Here is a 22,654-nt window from a genome sequence, read left to right as displayed (position 1 = left end):
CTACGCCCTTGACATTAATGTAAGCATTATGTCATAACGGTATTTTCTAATTGCCAGAGAGGGAGCTTTTCACTTGCACAATTTTTTTTGAGACAGGCTGTAAAGGGTAATTGTTATTGAACTTTTGTTCCATGTCTAAAGACACTGCTTTGTCTTTCTCAAGTTAGCTATAATGGTTCATGGCTTTGTGATGATTATATGAGTTGTAATGATAGAAAAAGATTTAAATTCTTTTTGTTATTTTGCAGGAAAAGAAGAAAAAGAAGAAGGAACAAGAAGGTAATTACACTGAACGAACCCAGCCACCCTGCCCTATCCCCTCATGTTTTGAAAATTGTATTTAATGAGTGAAAAAAGATGCAAAGCTAGTTGGTGCTCGTTTAGCCCATCAACTTGTTATAGGGGTAGTCTACTGAAATGGTCAAGAACTATAGTGTGGTGGAGTAAAAAACTGGAGCTCAAAACTTGGATCCTGGGTTACTCTACCGGAAGTCAATTTGACCAAAATTCCTTCCCACAATACAATATATGCGGTGCTAACAGCAGGTGGGTTAGCACCGCATACATGCTATCAGCAGAGCGTACAGTACGTGTTTCAGTGCGATGTACACTACGGGTTGTTCCAGGACACGCAATGACATAATTTTAGTCAAACTGACTTCCGGTAGATAAACCCAGGATCCACTTATATAAGATTCCTCAGATCAAATGCGTGCCAATCCAATTGTAAAACCACCACATTCAATATGCATACCTTCTGGTAATTGTGATCTTCTTGAAATGCAGTTTTGACTTTGGTTATCATGCACTATAAACGGTTGATAGTTGTGAAAAAAAAAAAGAACCTTCAAACATGTATTATTGTTGCAGACGCAAATTATATATGCTTTTATACAGTAATCTACTTAAAAAATTCTAATTTTGTGTTTTTATTACTTTTTATCAGACTTTTAGTAATAGTGGAACTAGTAAAATCAGCTTGAAGTTCTGTCATAATATGATGTTTTTCAGTGCTTTTGCGAAGTAAAATTCCATGTCAACTAATTTATGCAGAAAAACTTCAATCATTTGAAGTGAGTCGTTATCTTATTTGTTTGTGTGATTATTTATTTGTTTGTTCCAGATGACCAAGCCAAGAGAGTTTGCAGGAATTTATTCTCAGGAGGTGGAGAAGCACCTCTTCGTAGGAGTCCAAGAAAGAAAGTCAGCACATTCTCACGGAGGCAGTCTGTTGCTGTCATGGAGTCGTCTGCTAAAGAGCCACCTGCTGCTAGATGGTAAGTTCTGTGTAAGAGGTAATTTTTTGCGAGGGTTTTATTTTCACAAATAGAGGTCAGATGATGACAAAGGTGTTGTCCTCGTCCCCCTGGTTGTCTTGGGTATGAGGAGGTTGTCCCAAACTGGATCTAAGTCCAGTCCAGTGTCTCTGTTGAAGTTGGGTCCTTTTTTCCTGATGTGAATGGCTTCTAGAACTCATCTGGAAAATTCTTTGGGTTCTTTTTCCAGCACATTTACATTTTCCCCGTCTATTTGATGGGTGTTATTACTCCTGGAGACATGCTCATGTACAGCAGATTTGGAACTGGCAGCCTTTGAAATAGTTTGTTATGAGCAGTCTTATTATGATATGATTTTTTTTTGCAGGACAAGCCCAAGGAGGAGAACACCTGGGAAATCACCATCAAGATTTGTGCTGAAAACAAGAATAGTGAAAGAGACACCAGGCAAGAAGCAAGTATTACAGGCTATGCTGAACAAACAAGACTTAGCTAGGTAAGGAGTATGATCTATACATACGTGCAATGCTATACATTGTTTCGCCTAAAGTTTGGTAGTGACTTGGGTGCGTATTTCGCTGGGCACATAATCGAATCGCGCAAGTGAATAATATCGCGCACAGCGTACATGCACGCATACAAGAGCGGTTTGTCGACATGCTTGCAGCGCAACCGCTAAAAGGCATTGACGTCACTACCTAACTTGAAGTGAACCAAAGAATAACAACAAGCATGTTTAGAGTAAATATACTGAGTTTTTAGCACATCGTTCAGGACAGTTCTTAGATATAGACCGCAACTGGTTATGTGTGTACTGAATCAAATTTACGAAGAGCTTTTATCTTGGCTAAATTAACATTAGGGTATTTAATTACAAAACCCACAGGACAGTCACAAGTGCTGAGTGACCTGTGACCTTTCTCGTGGTAGAGTATACTGCCTCATTACATCAGCTGCTTCCCCTGGTTTGGATTCAGAAATAAACGTTGATGTTTGGATCCTGTTATTTCCTCATGACTCTGCTTGAATTCGGAATACCTCGCAATCAGAGGTTGCATAGATTTTGAACCAATGCTCTCCTAAGGAATCTCAGTGAATACACTTCATTGCATTTCACTTCTTGGATAAGGGGCCATGACAACCCAAGAATTCAATGTAGCAAGTCTCAATTTCATTGCTTGGGATGTGATATGGCTTAGACTGGGATCTCACAATCCCTAACCTTTGATATTGTGACAACATGTTCAGCTGGAATTAAATGCATTGGCTACTTAAATCTATTACATAGCTTTACATCTGTGGACTTGACAATATTGTTTTGTTAATAAGTCCTACAGGCTGTGGTTGAGAAACAATAGATGACTGTGAGGAGTAGGTCTATTAATTAATAAGGCAACTAACAATTTTTCTAATTGTTTCATAATTAATTTCATCTGGTGGTGACAGTTTTTTCACCCATTTCAAAGGCCTGCTGGTTTTGCAACACTTATTGTTTTGTTTTAAAATCCAGAAACACATGATCATTTACTCATATACCAAATGTACATCAAACAAAAGACATGTTGAATTCTCAAAAATGTATTGCTTGCAATATTATTTGATCTACAGTGTGAACAAAATTGAACTTGGGACTAGTAACATGATGACACAGTAATCGGCAGATCACCATCTTTAAAGCTAATAGATATTTTGTCTAGCCAGGCTGGGACTCGACCCACTCTTCATTTTGGGGTTACTGCCTGTCACATGTAAATATTATTCTACAGATTGAAGACTTGAATATCACTGAGTGTTTGTCTTATTATTTGTCTTATCTATTTGAATGTGTTTTTGTACATACAGAAAACACATCACTGATAACAAAAGCGATGAAAACTCAATAGTGGAGGAGTCACCTGATAAAGTTGTCAAGGGTAAGTAAGGTTTGCACAACTGTATTAGTACATTATGTAGTTTTAGACTCCCCAAAAAGAGTCAATTTCAATTTTTTTTTTCTATTTCAATTTCAGTTCATCATTTCCATATTAAAAACAATACTATACATCAAAACGACAAACAATTCAAAACTTATGGAGGAGTAGGCTGGAAAGCCAATAAGGCCTGATAAGTACCTACCCCTGAAAACATATTACAAGAACTAAAGTTACACTACCAATCAATAACAGAGAAAAAAACAAAAAAATAAGACATAGCAAAGACTGGCTCAAAGATCCAGTGGACTCATTTGTGTAGCTTCAATGGAAAATCCTATTTCATGTAGCTACACACAGGTTTCTAAGACAAACTTTTTTGTCATTAGTCTTAGTAAGGCATATTTAGGATAATATCTACAAATTTTCCAGGTAAATTCTGCTCCAGTTTATATCGCATGTTTGTGGTGACACAGACACAGAATTATCTTATTGATTTGAGACATTTTTGACTGCAAATGATAGATTATGATTATAGTCTGTATACCTTCCTCGAGTCAGTAAAGTAAAATCAAATGTTGAGATTTTCTCTGGATTTTTGCAGGAATCTGTTGTAGCTCTAATGTACCTATTGCATCCATGTAGCTTAAAGCGTGTATACAATGGAAGGCACATGCATGCTTTCTTCTGTACCCCACTGTGTGCGTGTGTTAATTGCATATCCACTATCGTTCCGGGTGTTCGGGCTTGGCCAAGAATTACCTTATTTATTTGTAGTTGGATTCCTTGCATCATTTACTTTCTGAAAATGTATACTTTTATATACTCAAGGAAAGTGTACGGACTATAAAAAAAACTACTCGCATCAAAACGCGGCAGTTGTTGGTTGCGACATGATATCAAATACCAGGCAGGTTGAATAGGTAGAGCCAGTACAATAAATGATATGTTGTCAAGACAAGATATTTCATTGTTTGATGTTGCACTTACGGGAACATACCAAAAATGCGATGACATCTTATAAATATAAATCTGTTTGTTTGGAAGCAGACCATTCCCTGAAACGTAAGTGTGAAATGTTAAAAATTTGAACCCAAAAAGGGAAGTCTGCCCGATATTTAAATAGTTTTTTACAAACGTAATCAGACGAAAGGACTTTTCGTTTATAGGTTGTCATCAAATTTTTGGTTTGTTCCCTAAGCCGTAACAGACTAGTTTGATACTGAGACAAAGCGCACTCTTTCAATTGTGAATCTCACAGGTGCTGGTGAAGCAACAGGTCTGTGGCTGAGCACAATTTCTTCTGAATTAAGAGCAAGCTAATAATATCCATTTCTGTTACCGGATTATGATTGAATTTTTTAAAAATGGGCTGCATCTTATGAAAAAAAGGAATATACATAGTGACTGACTTCTGCACCAAGTTGATGTGACGGGTCACAATTGCAATCTGTTTTTGTCAAATATTTTTTCCATATTTATACCTTTTAATGTGTACCATTCTTTGTAGTTATACTGTTTCCACATTTACTATTTTGTATAATTTTACATAATTGATTACAGAGACTCCGCATCCAAAGAGACGCACACCAGGGAAGAGTCAACCAAAACTAACACGACACCACAGTCACAGAAGTGTATTCTACTCTAAGAAAGGACCTAAATCTACAAGTATCAAGAATATGAAAGAAGAATTAGCCAAAGGTAGAGTGAATGTGAAAGAAGAATTGTCCAAAGGTAGAGCTGTTGCTCTCAGGATAGCTGGTAAAACGCCGGAGGCAAGACCAGTTGGTAGGCGATTATTGCACTCTCGAACCCAATCAGCATCATCTACACATTTGTTCAGCAACTTTGCAAGTCCAACTACATTGCTGCAGTCAAGGAAGATGCTAGCTGTGAAGACAGAACCAGAAGATTCACCCAGCAAGAATACAAGATCACAAGTCATGCCCGATGTGCTTTCATCTCCAAAGTCTTCTAAAAGGACTCCAACTAAATCTCCAAGGAGGACGGCTAATAGAGCTCTATGGAAATCTCCTGATAAGTCTGTTCATGAGTCGGCTCTGAAGTCTCCAATCAAGACCCCAAAGAAAGTTAAGATGGAAGTGATGGTAGAAGATACACCAGATAAAACAGTTGAAAGAAAGCCTCTCATAACATCGCCTATTAAACATTCTCCAATCAGAACACCAAAGAAATCTCCGACCAGAACTCCACAGAAAGGATCTTCTCTCAGGGTACCAAGAAAATCATCATCTGAAGCAATAACTGTAACTAGTACACCTATCACACATGCTTCCATACAAAAGAAGATTCCAGTAGAAACAGACATTAAGATGTCCATTACTGAAAAGAGACAAATTTCACCATCAGAAAATGAAGAAAACCTTGGTGCATCACACAAGGAAGATGTGAATGCTCCTTGTGGTAGGTGCATTTCAGGAGATATGCACTCTAGCCGACTGCTATCATCCGCATCCTTTCTCCAGACGTCAGAGATGAGCAGTAGATGTCTTAGCACTGCCTCATCGCTCGAGGATGTTTTTGATTCACCTCCACGAAAATCTCCCGCAAGAAAAGCAAACAGAACACCTGAAATCGTCAAAGTATGGAAGCAAAAGAAACCCCAAAACGGTGCATCTCCAAAAATGGGAGTTTTGAAATCGCCCAAATCTTCCACAAGAAGCGATTCTCCCGTGTTTGGTTCTGTGTCTTCTCCACCACTGAAGCGACCAACATCATCACCATATAGTGGTAAGAGACAAAAGGTCATCAAGCAGTCACCAGCAACAAAAGGAAAACCAACGTCATCACCTATATTTGGGAAACAAATCGCCTCACCAGGAAGAAAGAAATCATTACGAAGTCCTTCATCCACTGGTAAACAATCCAAGTTATCTAAAGGATCAGGAAAGATACCCGGAAAGAAAACAAAAGGACAAAAGAAATTGGACGAAGCCAGCGGTAGTATCTTATCATGGCTTGATATTAAAGGTTTAAAAGGAGCCAGTAAAGCAGCAACAAAGAATGACAATGTAAATACTTTGCTAGAAATAACTGACATTGAACATGAAAAGAGTCAAGAGGCTGGAAGAAAAAAGCGAGGGAGGAATGAGATTGAGGAGGAAGAAGTGGAAGAAGATAGGCTTACTAAGAGACGGAAGAGTACTCAAGATGATGATGATTATGAGGCCGAATTGAGTGACGTAGAACTTCTTGATGTTGATGATCTTGAATGTGAATCAGACGAGGAAGTGAATTTCAAAAATGATGCTATCACTCTTGTTAACTTATTAGATGTTCCAGACATTCCGGACACTTCACAGGTGAATACAGAAGATATGAAAGAATTTCTGTCGCCTTCAAGAAAGCTGAAAACGAAACAATCACCCAGGATTGGCAAGAGTAGTGGGGACAGTCCAGGAGGATCTGAAACTGAGACAGGTGTGCAAACTGAAGCCAGTACAAGTGATGGACCTATCAAACACAAGTCTTTCCGTAGACTCCCTACAAGAAGATCTCTTGCAACGAAAATGTCATCCGGGAACAGCCCTTCTACCTCAGACCAGATGTCTCCAATGTTCTCAGATGACACAGATGACAGCATGCTATTGTCATCTGAAGAAGATGTCTATACCAATTATCCAGATGTGGCAAAAGCGATATCGGAACTACAGACACCATCTGGGGAAACAAGCAAGGCACAGTATACACCAGTTAGTAAGAGAGGACTTTCTGATCTGATGAACTCGCCACTTATCAGCAGTTCAGAAAAACTCAAAAAGGCGGTGAAGGCAAAAGGGAAAAAAGCAAGTAGTCGTAGACATGTGTCATTCTCATCAGAATGAAAGAGTAATGGGTTATTCCAGTTGAAATCCATACACCCCTTACGGAAGTCATGACTGTAATCTTCCACACAGGGAGTGTGAATTTCAAATGGGGTTACCTGAATGGGTGGCTTCAAATCTGTGTGGGAGATTTAAGTCATGTCTTCCATAGGGGTGTATGGATTTTAACTTGAATTGCACAATGTGAAGTACCTGACTTTTGATTTGAATACATACGACTGAAACTGAATTTATGCACAATCATAAAGCTGGAATCACATTTCTCAAGCGACCATTGTAGAAATTTCATTTAAGGGCAGAGTAATGGGAGAGAACATGGACCTTTTCGAGCATCATTATTTCTGAATTGTATCTCCAAAGTATATAAAACTATACATTTTTGAAAAGGAAATGAGTCAAGGAATCCCATGGACGTCAGATTTTTCAAAAAATCTCGAAGTTTTGATAAAATCACAAAAAATCACTTTTTACCCCAATTTTTTGTGACAAATCAGTTCGGAGTAAAAAAAAATCAGTTAGCTTTTAATGAAGAAGAGACATGAACTTAGGGAAGGTTTTTTATTTTTTGAAATTCGTCTCTTTTTTGAAATATTGGAAAAAACATGTGAAAAAAGCAATTTTGTCATTCTATTCAGCTAAAATTGCACATAATGGTGTATATTTTTGTTTAAAACAAATATTTTGAAAAAATGAGAAAAGCTTCCCTAGACTTTGATGTACTCTAAACGATAGTGCAAAAAGTTTACCTTTTGCTTGCATATTTTTCGAGTTATCTTGTCACAAAAATCGTGCAATATTGTCAAAAGTGAACTATGAGAAATCGATGTTTTAGTAAAAAAATGTCAAAATTATGCACAAAATGTCCTTATATTTTAAAACGGCAAGACTTTCACGCTTGTAAAAGCTGTACTGGTGCATGGTCTTAATATGCATCTTTTTGCAACAATGAATTTATAATGTCTGCTTTTAGTGCGCCAAAATTCAAAATAATTAAAAATCTAAGTGGCATTTTGACTGCACATTTGTGTTTTGTTTACACCGCGATTTGCGGCGTTAAAAACATACCGAACGCGCCTTGACTGCGCCGGACATACGCCAAGAGACTTGCGTCAGCGCCACGCGACTAACCTAATCGCAGCGTAATCACAATATTTCGCATTCGCGCATTTCTGACTCATTATTTCCTGCCAATTTACTAAGCTCTCTTGAGCCATGTGACTTTTTAGAGTTGAAAAGAGTGAAATAAATCAAGCAAAAATATGTGTAAATATTAACAAGTTGTATTTTATCAGTTTCAAGTGAAAGAATACATCTTAGTGTTGATAAATATCAAGAAATCTCAAATTCGGGCGTGGACGAATGTGTCTTCCATTACTCTGGCCTTAAATGAACACAGCTGCCAACAGCTGTACACGATCCAACCGCGATCGCACCTGTACGTATTTTAAAGTACAATGCAAACGCATGACCTTGGATGCTCAATGAAAATATTAACCAATCACAAGTGAGTTGGCATGGTTGGATTCACTTCCGCATCACGCACTCACAGCCGTTCATCACACAGTGTACATGAACGGTCGTCATGCTGTTGGCAGCTGTGTTCATTCAAATGAAATTTCCACTATAGACCCTATCAAATAGTATGTCACTTTACGTCATTTTATAAACTTCTTCCCTCTATAAGGTGGCACAGGCAATTTGAATGATATTACAACAAAACAGGTGATACGTATGAATGGTTGTGTAATCAATCTAGAGACTAGAGAGCGGAAGACTATGTTCAACAGGGTGGAACAGCAGGATTGAAAACAAGAGGAAACAGCAGGAAACTCAAAAGGGAGCTGATCAGGAAGGATGTACACAAATTCAGCTACTTCCACAGAACGACGACCGACTGGAATGACCTTGACGAGACGACAGTGACAGCGACGAGCGGGGAAATGTTAAAAAATAAACTTCATTAATTAGCTCTTTTCGCGACGCGACGCCATTAAATGCGCATAGACCTTTGACCGCGAAGTTGGTGAAGTACAGCATGTCTGGCAATGCCGACTCAACCAGAACCAGAACCAGAGACCTATCCCTGTGTCACTTAGAACTTAGAACCAACATGTTTACCATTTCAATTGTTACACCATTCTGGTTGAATTTATATTCGATAGGGTCTATAGTCATGATTACTCCTTGAGCAACTCAGGTTTTATTAAAAAATATTAAATGGAAAGAACATTGTTCTATTGTAGGCATGTTAAAAAACAATGACTGTATTTGACCCAATTAGCAACCTGGTAGCTTAAAGGAGGATTTCATGATCCTAGCATCCTCTTTTTATGACATTTTTCAGTAGATATCCACGAAAAAAGCTTATTCCCAAAATTTCAGTTGTTTCTGATTTTGCGTTTGAGAGTTATGCATGATTATGTGTATTACACTGTTCCATAGGCCACTGTTGTAATTTCGTTCTGGTATACCAGAACGAAATTTAAATTTGATGATATTTTTGCTAAACGATTTAATCTGCAAGAAATTTTTGGTCCATAAACATTATGTAGCCAGAGGTATTCCAGTGATATAAAAATCTCAACTTTTTTTGAGAAAAGTGGGGGGATGAGGCTGTGGAACACAAAATGCCCTTTTAAGTCATTATGTGGGGGAGGAAGTATTTACACACTTAACACAAGTGTATCTGGAGTTGTAATCCTAAGCTAGAAGTTTTTGATAGTCATTTTATTAGGACATTTGACTGAATTTATATACAGGTGCTTTAAAAAGGGACATTTCAACATGTGTTCCTTGAACAAATTTGTAGGGAGTGGTGCGCTTATTAGGGGATAGGTTTCAATAAGGTCGAATATGGGGCAAAATTTAACTATAGTGTGTCTCGTCTCAGGTTGAGAGTAACACCATGTTGGATTTTACAGTTGGCAGATTCGAATCGCACACGCTAACCCAGGCTTGGGCGATATTTTGATAAATAAAAAATAATTGATTACTGAATGAAAGTATTTGACATTTTGATTTTATCAAAAATAATCAATTGTTTTTCTTACTAAATAGATTTTTAAGTAAAGTCACTTGATACTCAATACATCGAAAAAAAAAGAAGAAAAAAATAAGTTGAAATTGATTGTTATTCACTATTGCCCAAGCCTAGGCTAACCTAATTCCACTGGCAATGCATCTGCGTAAACCAACTAAATCAAATCTGCCACTGTGAAATGCAACATGGCGTGACTTTCAACTTGAGACAAGACACACTAAAAGAGGTGGAAGCAGAGTGGATGTCATGTACAGAATTCATCTGCTGTAGCATGAGAGGATTTTGGACTCAATTAGTCACATGGGCAGAATACGGTACTGTGCACTTGTAATCATGACAAGCATTCATCACTATGCTTCCACCTCCTTGTAGTTGGTAAACCAATAACGATTAATTTTGCTTGTTGATGTTGATAATGACCTGAAATTCATGATTTTGTGAAGATAACATGTTTGGGTAACGAATTGACACATTTTGTGTGTAATTGAACATAATGTGTTTTGTTTCATATTGTGTTTTTACCTCGCATTGAGGAATGTACCAAAATAATCTGATTCCTAAGTTTTGAGTTAAATAATTGGACTAATGTTTTCGATATCAGAAGGTGGTACTGGTAACCACCATGATAGGACAAAGTGGGGAACGAGGCTGCCAATCTGGTCACATCCCTCTTTAAATGCGGATTCTTATTCAATATAGAGTGAGAATATGTCTTATTATCACTCTTATAAAACTGAACTTTGAGACAATATTCTTGTGAGCTGAAAAGTGACATTACAATATTGTTATACCATGTTCAGACCTTCATTTTTGAGGAGCTCAATTGCACCAGAGCTCCTACAGCTCTCCTGAACAACATTCCAGGAGTATAATTTACTGAGCTCCTTCACTACTTGAATCCCTATGTTTTAATACAGATATTAAAAGATTGAGCTCCTTGGTGAGCACCTAAGTAAACTCAGGAGAGTGATTAACAGAGCTCCTGCAATTTTCAAAAATGAAGGCCTGCATGTTCATACATTCAAAAACATTTCAAATGCCTGTTTATTAGCTTATTTTTCTAATTTCTTTACTTTATACCTGAACTTTATTTTTGTATTATGTCACATATATTATGCACTTATTAGTGAATTTGTAAGGTTACCATCAACTAATTTAGACTTAAGATGGAGTCAGCCATGTTTGCATGTTGGTCATGTAGGGTTACGGGTAAATAGTGTACCTCTGGGTTTCATTTATATGGGCTGTCAAACTTCACTGAAGTGTGTTTTTTTGTGATCTGCATGTCATGAAATTGTGCTGATTACCCAAACCTTTGTACTTAGCCTAGACACCAATTATTTAATTTTTGCCAGTGCCAAAGAATACTGGAGGTATGCTATTTTGGTCTCCAACCTGTCAATCCAATATGGATGATTTCCCATAGCATTATGCATGGAGCTATACACGACTGCCTTCTGTCAGATGTCTTTGATTACTACTTTGCTTATAGTTATTATTATTTTGTTTTTGTTTTGTTTTACAGAGATGATTTCTGTTATTTTTTGCGTAACTTTAGAAAAAAATTATGTTTTTGTAAATGCTGCTATATACATGTGTATTGTATACATGTGTATTGTATACATGTGTATTGTATACTATACAAATAGTATCTGTCTATGAGTGAGATGGTTGAAATATTATAAGCCACACAGAGAAAGATGGATTGACATTTAATGAGCCACTAGGCAAGTGATAGGGGATAACACATCTTTCACAGAGTGATTATATTTCTACCATTACACAAATTTAATATTTGTTGTAAATTTTGTTGTTGATTGTTGTTTTTTCTGTCACTCCTACATGAGTTATATTACTTTCACCAATGGTTAATACTTACTTGTCAACATAACATATACTGTCATGACAGAACTCAATAATTTACCCATAATTAAGTTGGCAAGTCTGAAGAGATGCCGCAGGTGTAAGTGCCATTCATGACACACATACTGTATCTGAAGGTTCATTACCTGTTGTGTGGCGGATTGTTGTTGGGATTGTAAAAAACTTTTGACAATAAAAGAGGATGCTAGTACTTTCCAAAATTGCAAAGAAGATTGTTATATCAGATGCAAGGGGATGGTTAAATCTCTGCAGTTTCAATTTCCTACCATATTATTTCACTATGAAACTTGTTCAGAGGGTGTAGATAACCCCCTTGTAGCAGAAACTGACACTAACTCCATTTTCATGATTTTGTGACTTAACCTCCCTTCTAGAACTAGCATCAATTGTCATTTCTTTTCAATGGTGAGGTTGACGGTAGAAATATTGAATGGCATTCAGGTTTAGGGTTTCGGCGAAAATCTGCGAAATGGTTCAAGTGAATGTGAAGGTTCTCGTAAACAAATTTGCCCGAATCAAGTTTGATTCTTGTAAAGTTTTTATGTTTACACTTCTACCCCTGGCATCAAATGATGAAATGTTTATAATATACTTAATCTAAATCCTGGTTAGAAAAAAATCATAAAACTGTTAAGGAATCCGATAGCAATGTTTGCACAGTACATGTTTTTTTGATATCATCAGGACATTCCTCGTATTCAGAATCAATTTGGTGTGTCTGATATGCTCTCAGGTCCCACAAAAATACTGTACAAACGTTGCTATCCGATCCCTTAAACTCACTTGGTTTCACTTCATGTCTGACATTGACTGCTGGAGTCAATAATAAAACCCAATAATTTCTGAAAGTGTTTGAGTGATAGGAGGAGTCTGCTTCAGTCAAATAACTTTCCCTTACCAGGTATCCATTTCACTATACTTTACGAAGCTTTGTGAGTCTCAAAATCGTTCGTAACTTATGACGAGTCGTAAGTTCCATTTCACTCAACTTATGAACGGTACCCTTCGTAATTAATAGGGATTTACTTCAGGGACCCTACGTAAAGATTAGTATTGGGTATTTGTAACTTTACAAACGGTTACTTGAGTTACGAAGGGTTAAAAGTTTAGTGAAACGTTACCCCAGGTTTATATCCTTTGTATGGATTTCCATGTTATGTATATACTGTATAGTAAATCAAATCATAAAGTTATGTAGATACAGTACTGTAAATAAAACCACAAGTAATCCAATATCCATTGTGTTCTGCATATTTTGTTCACTGAAAGTTCTTGTTTGAGAATGTTTTGTGTACAAATCAATAGGGCATCCAATGGAGCAATCTGCAACTTTTGACTGATGTTTTTAGCCTAAATAAAAGGTCTATTTGAGTCACTATTCACCTATTGCACGGTTCCACCATGATGCACCTTGGTCTGGGGCGGACATTTAGAAAATGAATTTAGAAGAGCAGCAACGACATCACTTGCATTACATTCCAGATGTTAAATCTACATCATATGTAAAATTTGAGGAAATTTGCACGAGTCCGTTTTATTTTAGGGCCATTTGTCTTACTGGTCTTTACATGTAGCCCTATGCAGAGAGTGCCAGTTGAGGGCGCTATAACCCCCATTTTAGGAACAAAAATGTGATTTAAAAAAAACGGACTCGTGCGAATTTTCTAAAATTTTCAGAGTATATAGTATGAACATGTAGAAATATAATAAAGTAGTTGCCCTACCTGCTCTTCTCCGAAAAAATAAAAAGTCCTATACCTCAATGATATTAATGAAACCTAGGTGATGCAAGGAGAGCCTGGAACTGGCATGACATGAAAGGAAGAATTACATAACTTTGACTGGTTCAATTCCCATTCATGCATGCTGCAGGATCAAGGCTCTCCTTGCAATGGCGGAACCATGCAATGGGTGCATTAGAAAAAGGGGACTGGGGCCCTCCATGGATCTGCTTGTGTTTTACACCTTGGGAGTAAAGGAAAGTGTGCATTTAGGCAGAATCTGATTATTTAAAGCCATAATGTACAATCTGTTGATATGAAATTTGTTTTCCAACCCAATTTTGGGGGCATAATATTTACACATTCCAACTAAATGAAATCAACCAAATTTGTTGTTTTTCAGGTCAACAGTAATTTTGACATGTCCCCCATAGAACTCCTGTCCATGTTAAACTGCCGAAATATCCAGTGGGGTTTCGTTCACTTTACCTTGTTATTTTGGCGTGGAGAGGACAGAAACCTTTCTTGAAAGTTACGAACTACTAATTTCAGCATTTTGAATCAAGCATAGCAAATTAATATTTGATGGAAATTGCTACATCATAGCACACATTTAGGGCCGATTCATACTCCATGACTCGTTGTCGAATATTTACGCAACAAGCATTCGTTAACAATTCAATCAGTTTCAATTAATTCTGATCTTCTAACAAATGTTTGTTGACAAAAAATCAATTATATATTTGACGTTGAATATCTGATGGACATATATTGTCAACAAACATTCGTTAAAAATGACTGGAAATAGAGTCAAAATAGATTGGAAAAAAGAACTTTTACATCAAACATTTGATGTTGAATAAAAAGTCTGAACAGGGCCTTACAGTAGGCAAATTCCAGTTTTACTTGATCCGCTTTTATTCTGTGTTTTTTTCTTATCGCAGCAAACCCAATTGGACACAGATATGCGACCTGCTACCACGAAATGAGCGTCAAGTCGCAAGTTGGTAGTTTTGGAGACATCCTGGCTGACTGAGTTGATGCTCTTTGTTTGAAACTACCAACTTGCGACTTAATGCTCATTTCATGGTAGCAGGTCACACATGCAATGCATGTTTCCCGAGACTAAACAATTTGCCTTATATTGAGGGACCAATTATATATAGTCAGGCTGGTATTACAAAGTATATGACAAAATAATTGTGTTTAGCAAAATAATTCTGTTAGCAATCATTCTTGAATTATTACACAGGCACAAAGAATTCTATTCAATTTCACTATAATCTGCAGGACAAATTATCTTTTATTATCGACAGAATTTTATTATATATATTACATTTATATACCAACATACTTGTTCTTAAAACAATTTTGTTCAATTTTTCATTTAATACATATAAAGTTGAAGACACACAAATAAAAACCCAAGTAATTCTATTACGTAATACTTTTCTTTTGGAATGGACGGATAGTCTGGAATGTCTACTATAAATACAGTACAACACACAATTATTTGTTCCTTTTAATTGATCTTCACCAATTTGAAAGACACATAAACTTCATTTTAAAATATACAAGAATTACTATGTTACAGAAAATAAAGAATACAAAGAAATGTTCATGTATGGAAGCTTATTGGTAAATTTAGGCACAAGAACATTTTTGTTCTAGCTTTGTTCTGCAATTATCATTCCCATAGAGTAAATACCTTGCAACTGTAAGGGGCAATCTTTCGTTTTTTAAGTAGATCTTTCATTGGGCTACATAACCAACAGAGGGAGAGTGAATTTCAAATGGGTTGTTAAGTCCAATATTCAAACATCAGGTTGCTTTACGGCGAAATTTTCATTAAACAGACATTCTGTGCTAGTACACTTAAGATAAACTATTAATATACATCCAAATTCCTATATTCAAACTTGGAAGTTGTGATTTTAGTAAAGTCTGCGAAGTTAGCCATAAGCAAGATTTCATTCAAATGCATTATTAAAGGCACATTCAGTGATCTCAGCGAGAGTATACAAAAATGAATTGTTTATATATTGCTGAAAAGTGAGGGATAAGTCATTCAAATTGTCATTTGGTATTTTTGAAATAAAACATTTGGCAAAAAACAAAAAAAACAGCAGTATTGACGAAGTTGAAGCCCCATTCAAATACATGTAGCTAATTTATATACTGTCAGTATATAAATTACAGATTCATGTGAATGTCTTTTAAATACACGGCTTTCTGCTGAACCACTAGCAGGCCATGTTAACACATCTATAACAATGACAAAAGTACCAAAATCTGAATTTTGATGATTTTTATGATCATCCAGATGAGCAAATCACTGAATGGGCCTTTAATTACTTTCCCTCGACCAAACGTAGGTGTGGCGGCCATTGCAACATATGTTTATTTCAACTCTCAAATCTCTCCCCCAACATTGACATCCTACTAACATGGTCAATGTAACAAAAACAAGATTATCATATCAGGCACCAAGTATCATGGCGGGTAAAAAAGGAGAGGGCATACTTTGATTTCCAAAAGATTACCCAAATCAAAGTACCCCTCTCCTTTTGTGCCCGCCATACTTCAAAAAGGCTTATTGCAGGAGGGTTTTAAGTGTAATGTGCTATTCCAGTTAAAATCCACACACCCTGTAAGGCCCGTATGAAAGACAAGAACTTTATCTCCCACATAGGTGGTGTAGATTTCAAATGGAGCCACCCATTCAGGTAACCCCATTTGAAATTCACACTCCCTGTGTCGGAGATTAAGGCCATGCCTCCCATAGGGGTGTATGGATTTCAACTGGAATAGCCCAATAAAATACAAAAGAAAAGGTTATGCATTCTCGCATATTGACAATTAGATGATTCTTGTAAGCAAACCAACATGTTAAAATTCACCAGCCTTTCCCCAAGCCCTGCAAGAATGTAGTTCTTGATTAATTCAAGTTGGAATGGTCAAGTTCTGTCTTATTGACCGAGCTGTGTGTCCATTTATATTAGTGCAGTCTTTCAGTTTATTTGATCACTTATGGTTTACGAGGGTCAAAATTAGCCAGTTCATTGACCATATCACAAAATTTGATGTAGTCAATGTCTTCTTTGCCTCCAACGCTGACGTGGAATTTCATGTGCAACACTCGGAATTCGGCTTCTTTCACCAAGCCTCCAAGTTCCAGCTCTGTGAGGACACGTCGGAATTGTTCGCGTGAAACGGTGCCGTTGTGGACTCTATCGTAGTCTTCAAATAGAGGAAACAACTGCATACGGTGCTTATGAACCTGTGAATTTGACAAGACACAAATTGATATGTGATTACAATATTACAAATAGAGTAGGCTATGTTTAGGAATCTGCAATAATAATTTGGCCATATACTTCTATAGATAATACTTTCCCATTAATAAAAGCATTATCTTCAAGTTTGCAGTATGAATTTAATACAGAACCAAATTATTAGGTATTTAAAAAAAAAAGAGAGATCAGTGGGTCTTCAAAATTTTGTATGGGGATGTGCCATGCAGACTTTCGGATGCTGACTTTCTCTATTCTTACTTTTTACTGTTTTTGCAACCCATCAGTATACCAATTTTTAACAAAACACACCAACATTTGCCCAAATTGGTTGCTTTTAAGGGCACTTTTACCCAAAGGGGCTCAACTGGGCGCATTGGTCTCCACTGAAAAACCACCCATCAATATACCAAAATCGCTCAAAAGGTACCCCAAAACCGTGGCACATCCCAACCAGGAAGAACCCTCCCTGTGAGAGAGACAGTTTTCTGCATTAAAAATGTCCAAAATTAGGGTTGGTTTCAGTGTTCACAATGTTGGGTCAGGTTTTGTTTGTTTGGTTTTGTTTGTTTGGTGGGTTTTTTTTTGGGGGGGGGGTCCCCAAGTCTAAACTTGATAGCTTAGCCTAACTTACCTTCTCTGCAAGTCTATGCACTGTACGCTGCAGGATGTCCTCTGCATCTGGTGGAAGTACATTCTGATCAACCTCTATCGGTGGTTTGTATTGTGATGGCGTTACTTGGGGTGCTTTCTCAAGGTTCTTTAGAGTAAATATGCTCTCAATCTCATTGCAGAAAACAACATACTCCACATACTGAGGATCTTTGGGTGATTCAAAGCTGTAGTGGGGGGAAAAGGTAGGAGACACGATTAATCATGATAACTTGGGGCATAATTTAGATTAATGACGAGATCAGATTTTGTTACAGTTCAAATGACAAATATCAATGCATGCATCAACAGAATATGCTACCACAAGTGATACATTTGAAGTGGAAATTTACACAAGCCGCATATCCATGTCCGCATATAGATGAACATTTTTGAGGCGGTGCAAAGACTTAAATTTGTGCAATATGTTATGGTGAGGCTTATGGCTACAACATATTCTGGCACAGAAAAATATATCAATGATGCCTTATACCGAGGGTATGACCGCCTCCTTGCCGTTTGAAACAAAACTGTAAGTAGGTCCAATTTCAAAAAAACATTGATGTTTTGTTAGGAGTATCATCCTGTAATCAATGCTTTTTCAATCTCCTACCTCAGAGGGCTTCATCAAACTTGTTGTTTGTTCCCTTACATAGATCACTTACTATTGTTCTAAAACTGCCATTTCTGTTGGTTGAAGCCCAAGCTTAGCCAGATCCAGGCCCCTCTTGAACACAGTTTTCAGCATACGTCCAGTGCGTAGCTTGTCATAATCCTTCAGGAATTCTGACACCCGAATTCTTTCTTTTATAACCTGAAAGAAAGAAGGCAAATGATTTTTAAGTTTCACTTATGAATATAACAGATAACATAAAGTCCGCCTCCCCCCAAGTTAGGGGTAGGTTTTAGGGTTGGGACTGACTATAATCAACAATTACAATAGATAAACAACTCCACATTACTTTCAAGAACTTTTAAATATAATATATTTGACGGTTACAAAATCCAAGTTGGGGAGATCTGGAGCCTACCTAATTCAAGTCACGGCAATTTGAACCGTTTTTTGTGACAGGTTAAGTTTGATTTTGATAAATAAAGTATTTAATCAACCATATACTGAGAAACCAACATTTTGATTTGTAACATTTTCCAAACTGTCTTGATACATGTTCTCATGATTAAAAAGAATCAAATTGCTCTTTCCCCAAATAAAGACACAATGTAAGAAATTGTGGAAAATGCCCAGGGAAATTCAAAATATAAACATAATACAAATACTCAATAAAATCACTAAAAACAACATCTGATTGAGAAACAGATGTGGGAATTGACAATGTCAGATTTAAAATCAATGTTGCTTTATAGGATTGTCCAAGTAAATTAACTTTTTTATCACATTTTGTTTTCTATTGAGACCTACTATTAAAATAATGTTTCTAAATGTTGAGCTGTATTTGCTCCAGCAGTTTTGATATGAGAAGCACAAACATGTATGCCCCATAGGATAGTATATACTTCCGGCAGTGGTTATCTCAGGCGTTAAATTTTACTGCACATTAAATTTTTCTAGGGTGATAGAAAAAATTGGCTTTTTCCCGATACCAAAATCTCAGTTTTGATTACAAAAATGCGGGATGAGGCTGGTGCTCAAGTCATGCCCCTATAAACGCTCATTTAGTTATTCTCATTTTACCCATGTACACTTACCTTATTCTTGATTTTGGTCATGACAGCATCAATATCCCTAAGTGGATTCTTCTCTAACGACACCTGTCTGGCATTTACAAGTCTAAGCTCTTCAAGTCGTTTGGTATACATCAACTCTTGATCTGGTTTGGGTTCTAGATCTCCCAGAAACAGTAGATAATTGAAGCCCATGTGATTGGAATATTTGGCTTCCAATGCTTCATACTCTGGTTCTGTTGCATTGAGCTGCAAGTACGCCAGGCACTGACGGAACTGTGGCTTGGTAACTACACCGATGTTGTGAAGGTCAAAATCTTGAAAACACGGTTTGCAGAGTACGCGCCTTTGAGCAACGTTCTGTTGCATACGATCGATGGCTGCATCTGAGACGGATTGTTGCTCTTGTGTGGCTGTGCCCCAATCCATAGTGCCTGGTTTCTTCATAAGGAATGTGTCCATTTTGGGGACCATGTTCATGGGTGTTTTCTCAAGATCGGGTTGCACCTGGGTGAACACTGATGGGACAAAATCAAATGCAAACCTTCAGTAATCGTTTCTATAGAATGGTAGTTATCTTTTATCCTGGTGACAATGTAATTATTTCAACTCATTTTCAAATTGGCCAGGTTTATGAAAAGAATAATGCATGCAGTTGACGAGTACAAGAACATCAAACCAAATACATTTGCCTCTTGAAGGAACATTATCACAGATCTGGATATTCACTTAAATAAAAGTTTAGCTTCTTACATGACAGGAGCTAACATGATTATCAACATCTGATTATTACTGGATGAATAATCTACACCAAGACAGCATGATTATCATCACCGTTTACTCCCGTTTACTAAACACTCCCGTTTACTAACCGCTCCCGTTTACTCAACTAGCAGTACTCAACTGTGTGTACATGCATTGCTAGCACTCCTTTGATCAGAAGGCCATGTAGAATTCTAATGTCAGCATTGCTTATCCTTTGCATTTCTGTTTTTTCTAGGAAATGTTCAACCAAAAAACCAAGAAAGACTCTCACTGATTTTGACTGTTTTGTAGCTCCGAAAGACCTCCCTTTACCAGCACTCCATCAGCTCTCAAAGACACCCCTTACAGTACTTGGGGCAAGATAAGTTAACCGTCACGTGGGTCAGGTGACTTACCCGTTTCAATTTCATTCTCAAATTCTTTCCACAAGACTGACTCAGCTTTCTTCTTTGGATCCTTGAAGCAGTCACTGAGAACTTTGAATTCAGCATTGTTTAGATTATGCAGACCCATTGCACTGAGTCCCATACGGAATTTGCTGCTAGGTATGGAATACTCCTTGAGTGGGTCAAAGTCTTGGAAATATTGGCACACCTGTTAAAAGTAATATGAATTATTAAGTAAGGTTTTAATAGTGTTGTGCTCCATCACCCAAGATCATTCATGTTTGATTCTTTTTTAATTGTGCAATATTGAACACACTCTCTCATCATCTCATCTTATTCTGATAGCTGAGAAGTTTACATAAAGATCCCCAAATTTAAAAGGCAAAAAAGTGGCAAATTTTTACCCCAAACCATAATTTTTCAAAGGTATGTCAAATATCCACTCACAGAACCCAACATTTAGAAAATCTTTACAAATTTACCACTCGCACTTTCAGCAGGTTTTTTTTAGCATGCTATTATCATTTTACATAAAGACCTCCAATTTTTACAGAAAACACATTGAAAACTCTTAGCCTCAACTTCTACGGCAGATGTCTCCACTTTCATCTAAGTCGGCACCAAACCAGTCTTTTTACTAGCACTTCAACTTTGTTTATAATCTCCACTTTTTTCTGTGTGGTGGGTGGATTTTTGATGTTTGTTTCTGCACCAAATCTGATGTTCGTACCATTTGGCGAGATACCAGTGAACATTGGTCTACCAAAAATTACAGCAGAAGTAGAAGAAAGTCCATTCGGTTTGAAATTCCACAGCTTACATTATAAATCAAAATTTAACATCACTGGTTTGTTTTACAGGTACATTTTACTTTGAAATGATTGTCTCTACCAATTGAATTTAAAAAAATCTAAATTTCAATAAATTCACTCACCCTAAGTCTGTTGACAAGAACATGATGTCTGATGCGACTTATGACCTCAAAGACATCAACATTACTTGTATCAGGTGGTTTGTCATAGGTTGGAGTCTTGGGTCTCTTCTTTTCCTTAGGTTTATCACTATCCATGGTGAAACCAACAAACTCTACAAGAAAACAGGAATAATGCAAATGTATGTAAATCTTACTGGGTGTTTCAACGGTAGAATCAAATGTATGAGGTGTACTGAACATTGTGAAAAGAGATATGTTCCATTACTGCTTAATCAGCCAATTGGTTGCTTTCATTTGTCTCCTTTATCAGCCAATTGGATTCTTCAAATTCACAACCTAATTACTCATTAGTCAGCCAATCTGGACCCAACCCCGGGACCCAACTAGTAAAAGGATTGCAAAGGGGTAGACTTGGGGTGGACTTTAAGAATAAGAAGAGATTATGAGATTTCTTTTTCTTTTTGACAAGATGGGATAAAATCAAAAACATCATTATACACTACAAATATTTAGATGGAATGAGTGATGCAATCATCATTTCCTTATGTCAACATGATGCATCCAATGAAGTTCTAAAACATAACATATGATTTATACTCCTTATACTTATGACTATATTCCTTATTATAATGATGGAATCAGCATAAATTTTGTTGTATTATACTGGTATAACTTCACTTGATTTATTCTTTGACATAGAATAACTAACATCTCTGCGCTCCTGATATCTCTCTGACAGCATTCACCAACCAAGCCTGACAATTTCTTGGATTGGTCTTAGTTTACTGACATTCCAGTCTTGCTATATTGCTATCAAATGTGGAATCACTCTCCTGTCCAAGCTTCTCATCTTGGCTCCAAGGCATAAAATAAACAAATGCAGTTCGATAAAATACATGTACAGTATGTGCCAAAACAATACCATGCATTACAAATGCGTACCGTCGTATATCGCACTCACGCTAAGATGCCAAGTTAAGTCACGCTATATGACTTGATTAGTGATTATATATAACCAATGCTGTCCTACCTTTGTCTACAGCTTGCACAAATGCAGGGTAGTTTACATCTCCACTGTTAGGTTCCTCAAATTTCTTGCAAAGAAGAATCAAATCCTCAGGTTGAACCAGGAGTGAGAGGGAACGCAGTACACGCTCAAATTGTGTCTTGGTCATATTACGTGTGTAGGCTTTACTCTGTGGGTTAAACAAAGGAAACGATGATTACAATTCACACCAGGTGGCTTCTTGATTTGGATTGGG

General features: G+C 37.0%; 2 protein-coding genes across 3 annotated transcripts in view; one reads left to right on the top strand and one right to left on the bottom strand.

The window, feature by feature from the left end:
* The window catches only part of LOC140171636 (uncharacterized), a 43,729-nt gene extending 36,407 nt beyond the window's left edge, over positions 1-7,322 (top strand). Inside the window, exons 13-17 of the mRNA XM_072194924.1 lie at positions 249-279; positions 1,124-1,277; positions 1,645-1,773; positions 3,120-3,190; positions 4,751-7,322. Coding sequence (XP_072051025.1) covers positions 249-279; positions 1,124-1,277; positions 1,645-1,773; positions 3,120-3,190; positions 4,751-7,035 — 2,670 coding nt within the window. The 3' untranslated portion in view covers positions 7,036-7,322. The remainder of the gene's footprint in view (positions 1-248; positions 280-1,123; positions 1,278-1,644; positions 1,774-3,119; positions 3,191-4,750) is intronic.
* A 9,193-nt stretch (positions 7,323-16,515) lies between these two features.
* Positions 16,516-22,654, bottom strand: part of LOC140171635 (uncharacterized) — a 30,925-nt gene continuing 24,786 nt past the window's right edge. For both annotated transcript variants that reach the window (XM_072194922.1, XM_072194923.1), the window contains exons 9-15: positions 22,423-22,588; positions 21,393-21,544; positions 20,468-20,666; positions 19,332-19,825; positions 18,290-18,438; positions 17,608-17,812; positions 16,516-16,960 (exon numbers count right to left, since the gene is read on the bottom strand). In XM_072194922.1, the coding sequence (XP_072051023.1) occupies positions 16,709-16,960; positions 17,608-17,812; positions 18,290-18,438; positions 19,332-19,825; positions 20,468-20,666; positions 21,393-21,544; positions 22,423-22,588 (1,617 nt within the window). In that variant the 3' untranslated portion in view covers positions 16,516-16,708. The remainder of the gene's footprint in view (positions 16,961-17,607; positions 17,813-18,289; positions 18,439-19,331; positions 19,826-20,467; positions 20,667-21,392; positions 21,545-22,422; positions 22,589-22,654) is intronic.

This window comes from Amphiura filiformis, chromosome 15 (assembly GCF_039555335.1).
Source record: "Amphiura filiformis chromosome 15, Afil_fr2py, whole genome shotgun sequence".
In the NCBI taxonomy this organism is placed as follows: domain Eukaryota; kingdom Metazoa; phylum Echinodermata; class Ophiuroidea; order Amphilepidida; family Amphiuridae; genus Amphiura; species Amphiura filiformis.
The sequence above is the reverse complement of the archived record's forward strand: the minus strand, read 5'-3'. Positions and strand labels throughout refer to the sequence as shown.